Source organism: Gossypium raimondii, chromosome 12 (assembly GCF_025698545.1).
Source record: "Gossypium raimondii isolate GPD5lz chromosome 12, ASM2569854v1, whole genome shotgun sequence".
In the NCBI taxonomy this organism is placed as follows: Eukaryota; Viridiplantae; Streptophyta; class Magnoliopsida; order Malvales; family Malvaceae; genus Gossypium; species Gossypium raimondii.
The window spans coordinates 21148697-21153720 of NC_068576.1; the positions used below are offsets into that span (position 1 = coordinate 21148697).

The window sequence follows — 5024 nt, forward strand, 5'->3', positions numbered from 1 at the left end:
TTTTCTTTTTCTCTTTCCTTTCAATACGTCTTTTTTACGCTGCTTTGAGTTGTTGTTTTTTTTAGTTTTTTTAGTTTTTTCTCTTTCTTTTCGATTGGTTGCTTGCTTTCTTGCACGCAAACTTTGTTTTCGTCTTTTGTTACTCTTGTTTTTGTGTTTTTCTGTATTTTTGTTTGGAAATTTTTTCTTCAGTTCCCTGATCTTTCATCCTGTTTCCCGCTACGTGAGTTAGACTTGTAATCTTGCTCCTCAGGTTTGTTTCTTTCTATTTTTCTCGTTCCCTGGAGTTTTCTTGGGGCCTGACGTTGCTTGCGGTGTGGTGTTTTTTGATTTCTCACCCTGTGTTGAGGGTTTTTGGGTTTTGGTGTGTATCTTCCCCCGTTTTCCTTTGAGTTTTTGTCTTGGAAGATTCTTGAGGTCATCTTTTGATAGAAAGATCGGACTTTGACGTCAAATCAATGACGGAGGAGATAAATGACCTCTTGGAAAGGTTAAAATTTTCAGAAGAGGAGTCCACACAAGTTATTAGTAAAAATGATGTTTAAAATGCGCGGGGTTTTGAATCTAGGGCAGTTGGCAAGATAATAGCGACAGAGACTCCGAATACGGAGGCTATGTATAGGGTTTTCAAGTTGCTGTGGTACACCAAAGAAGAAGTGGATTTTTTCGCGTTAAAGGAAGGGGTGGTGATTGTAAAGTTCAGGTGTCAGGAGGACCGTAGCCGCATCTTAAACCTCACACCTTTGCTGTTTGATAGGTGCTTATTCTCAATGCTACCGTTTGAGAAAGGAAAAGGCTTTGACTCGTACAAGTTTTGGTGGTCACCTTTCTGGCTTAGGATCTATAACATCCCATTAGAACTGTTGGATTGCTAGATGGTTTTGGATGTTGGAAATGCTTTGGGCGAACTGGTGGCAATCGACTGGAGGGATCGTAATAGAGGGTGGACTGAATTTGTCAGTATCAAAGTCAAGATAAATGTCTTAAAACCTCTAAGAAGAGTGGTGAAATTGTTGGATAGAGAAGGGACGGAAGTGATAGGGGTGATAAAGTATGAAAGGCTTCCGAATTTTTGCTATGTTTACGGGTTGATAGGACATTCGAGCAAGATATGTAAGCATAATAAGGAGGTTTCAGAACTAAATGAGTCAAACCTACAGTATGGTAGTTGGATGAGGGCTCCGCTTGTTAATCCAATCCAAGATAGAAATATTAGAAGGAATGGGGTGGAACTAATGAAATCAAAGGATCAAATGAATGCTGATAAAGAGGGGAGCCAGTCGAACTCGAGAGGGGAGAGTGAGTAGATGGGATAGAAAGGAAAGGAAAGGCTTGGGGAAGAGGAGTCAATGTCTACTTCCTCTGTGGAAAAACAGAGCCATAAAGCTATGAGGGACGGATTGGGACGTTTTAAGAGTAAACGAAGGAGGAAAAGGGGCTTGGAGGGAGAAAATGGGGAGGAAAGCCTGGCAAAGTTGGTTAAAAGGAGGCTGTTAGAAAACGTTTCACCTTTCAAGGCGGTGGCTGGAGACCAGCCCCGCCAAGAGCAATGAAAATCTTTAGTTGGAACTGTCGGAGGGTTGGAAACCCCGCGACAGTTCGTGAGTTAAAGCAACTTCTCGTTGCGAATGCTCATGATATTGTATTCTTGTGTGAAACAAAAATCCACTCTAACGAGTTTTCTCACATTCGGGCCATGTGTAGGATGGAGGGGTGCTTAGCTATAAGCTCAGAAAGAAAGAGTGGGGGCATGGTGCTGATGTGGAGGGAAGGAGTGAGAGTCACAATCCAGAATTACTCAAGATGTCACATTGATTCGGTGGTCTGGATAGAGGACGGGGAGAAATTTAGGTTCACTGGCTTTTATGGGCAATCGGAGCCAAGTTTAAGACACCAGGCGTGGGATATGCTGAGAAGAGTTAAGAGCACGGTCAATGAAGGCTGGATCGTGAGAGGTGATTTTAATGCCATCTTGAATGACTCGGAGAAAAAAGGGGGTCGTAGAAAACCTAGGGCTTTGATGGACGAGTTTGGAGATATTTTGGAGGAGTTATGTTTGACGGATGTGAAAACAGGTAATGGCTGGTTCACTTGGACAAATAATAGAGATGGAAACAGACTGGTAAAAGAAAGGCTGGATAGATTTGTTATTTCGAATGTAATCATGGAGAGAATGCCGTTACTTGCATCCTATGTTGTGCGCCAATCCAAATCCGACCATGAAGCCATCTTAATGGGCTTGCACGGAAGTAGGCCAAAAGTGAAGGGTAACGACCCGAGGGTTTGTTTTAGGTATGACCGTTGTTGGGCTAAGGAGCGGGAGGCTAGGGATATTATTTCTAACATTTGGTCCAACGAGGAGACAAACTTGCTGGAAAAAATGGATCTGATCCGGGAGAGGTTGGGACCTTGGCAATATCAACGTTATAAAAGGATGAAGCAGAAAATTAAAAGCCTGGAGAAGGATATCGGTTGACTCATGGATGGGCACATTAACGAGAGATCTACAAACTTGCTTAAGGAAACCCGGTGCAAGCTGGGCCAGTTATATGATACGGAAGAAAAGTATTGGGGGACTAGGTTGAGATCGCAGTGGTTCAGGGAAGGGGACAGAAATACGCGTTATTTTCACGTGCGGGCTTCGGGCCGCCGTAAGAAAAACAACATTGATAGGATTAAAGATGCGTATGGAAATTGGCACATTGAAAATAAGGAGATCTGCCATATTGCGTGGGATTATTTCAATGAGTTGTTTAAGACATCTATTGACTCGTTGGATGAGAGTGACGTGCATGTTATTCCCGAGTGCATTAACGATGACATGAATAGGAGGCTGACAGAGGAGTTCTCAAAAGAGGAAATTTTGAGGGCTTTCAATCAGATGGACCCCCGTAAGGTTCCTGGGATTGGTGGGCTGTTGGGGAGTTTTTACAAAGAGCATTGGACTACGGTGGGCGAGGAGGTTCTGCGTCTGTGCCAAGATATTCTTCATGGCCACAGAAGCATTGAGTGTATAAATGAAACGCTAATTGTGTTGATCCCTAAAATAAAAAATCCATGTGTTATGGCTAACTTTCGGCCTATTAGTCTGTGCAGGGTTATATACAAGATTGTTTCAAAGGCTCTCGCTAATAGGCTTAAAGAGGTTCTGCCCCTGTGCATCAGCCAGAATCAAAGTGCCTTTGTCCCCAACAGAATGATCCATGACAACATCTTTGTGGCTCATGAGCTCATGCACTATCTCGGTAGCTCCAAGAATGGTCTTAACAAGGGATGTGTGGTCAAGCTCGATATGAGCAAAGCCTACGACCGTGTGGATTGGAGTTTCCTGCAGAGAGTGTTGATTAAAATGGGTTTTTCTAATGTATAGGTTAACAAAATCATGGAGTGTGTGTGCTCTGTTCGTTACAGAGTTAAATGCAATTCCAATATTTCTAATATCATTTTTCCGGAAAGAGGACTCCGGCAAGGGGACCCTTTATCCCTGTACTTATTTCTTTTCTGTATGGAAGCCTTGTCTCGCATGTTGCTCCATGCCCAAGAGACAAATAAGATTAAGGGTATCCGGGTTAGCAAGGACGGCCCGAGAATCAACCACCTTGCTGATGATGCTTTATTGTTTGTCAGGAATAAACAGAGCGAGGTGGAGGCTATCACTAAGATCATTGAGTCTTTTGAAAAAATGTCTGGCCAAAATATTAACATGGAGAAGTCAATGATTTATTTCAGTCCCAGTACCCCCGGTCCTCAACGCTTAAGTTTAAGTAGTATGCTTAAGGTGAAGGTGGTGAATAACCTGGATGCGTATCTGGGGCTGCCCATTCTGATTAGCAAAAGGATGTCTGGCCAAAATATTAACATGGAGAAGTCGATGATTTATTTCAGTCCCAGTACCCCCGGTCCAAAAACGCTTAAGTTTAAGTAGTATGCTTAAGGTGAAGGTGGTGAATAACCTGGACGCGTATCTGGGGCTACCCATTCTGATTAGCAAAAAGAAGTCAACGGCTTTTCAGGGTATCTTAGATCGAATGGCCAACAGAATAAATAGCTGGTTAAAGAGGTTACTATCGTACGGTGGCAAAGAGGTCTTTATCAAGTCTGTCCTACAGTCGATTCCTACTTATGCTTTTTCGGTGTTCTTTGTTCCCGAGGGCATCCTTAAGAAGATCCAAACTATGATAAGCCACATGTGGTGGGGTGGCGGGGAAAAGTCTAGAGGGTGGTATTGTCTGTCTTAGGATCGGGTTTGCTTCTCGAAAGGTATAGGGGCCTAGGTTTCAGGGATCTTAGGCGGTTCAATGTGGCTTTATTAGGTAGACAAGTGTGGAAGCTGTCTAGTTGCAAAGATACATTATGTTTCAGAGTTTTGAGTGTGAAATATTTCCCGGATGGTAATGTATTTTGCCCCAAGAGAGTTGACAAGCCATCTTTTATGTGGAAGCGTATTGCCAAGGTCGCTAGTTTACTGTACGAGGGTTTCGGGTGGAATGTGGGCAACGGCAGAAGGATAAATATACGTCAGGAGAACTGGGGTGTTAAAGGGCTCTCTGGTGACTCTATTCGTCTGAACAGAAAGGAGGTGCCCGGGACTAAGGTTTGTGAGCTTATTGATGAAACTAATGATGGTTGGATGGAGCAGAGAGTTATGGAGATCTACGGTGATTACATGGGGGACCAAATCTACAAAATCCCCATTCTTTATAATGGTCCTGACGATTACCGTATATGGTTTCATAGTCCTCTGAGGTCTTACTCCACTAAATCTGCGTATTCTTGGATGACTCTTAAGCACGTGGGCTTTGGTCCCCATCGGTTCTTTTGGAGGCTTGTCTGGAATCTGCATACCTTGCCAAAGATTAAGATTTTTTGCTGGCGTATTGGCCATGACATTCTGCCTACATATGAAAATATCTCTAAAATCAGGAAGGAGTTCAGTTGTTTATGCCTGAGATGTGGGAGCGAGGAGGAGACCCTCATGCATGCGTTGAAAGATTGTCCGAGAGCTAAGGCGGTCTTGATTCACG

General features: G+C 43.4%; 1 protein-coding gene across 1 annotated transcript; it reads left to right on the forward strand.

Moving 5' to 3' along the window:
• Window positions 1-1549: 1549 nt before the first annotated feature.
• Window positions 1550-2476, forward strand: LOC105762053 (uncharacterized). The gene has a single exon (XM_012579973.1). It carries the CDS (start codon window positions 1550-1552, stop codon window positions 2474-2476), a length of 927 nt encoding a protein of 308 aa, XP_012435427.1.
• Window positions 2477-5024: the final 2548 nt, after the last annotated feature.

What these genes read in the sequence shown, in the direction of transcription:
- LOC105762053 (XM_012579973.1), top strand. Translation starts at nt 1,550, where the DNA reads ATGAAAATCTTTAGTTGGAACTGTCGGAGGGTTGGAAACCCCGCGACA.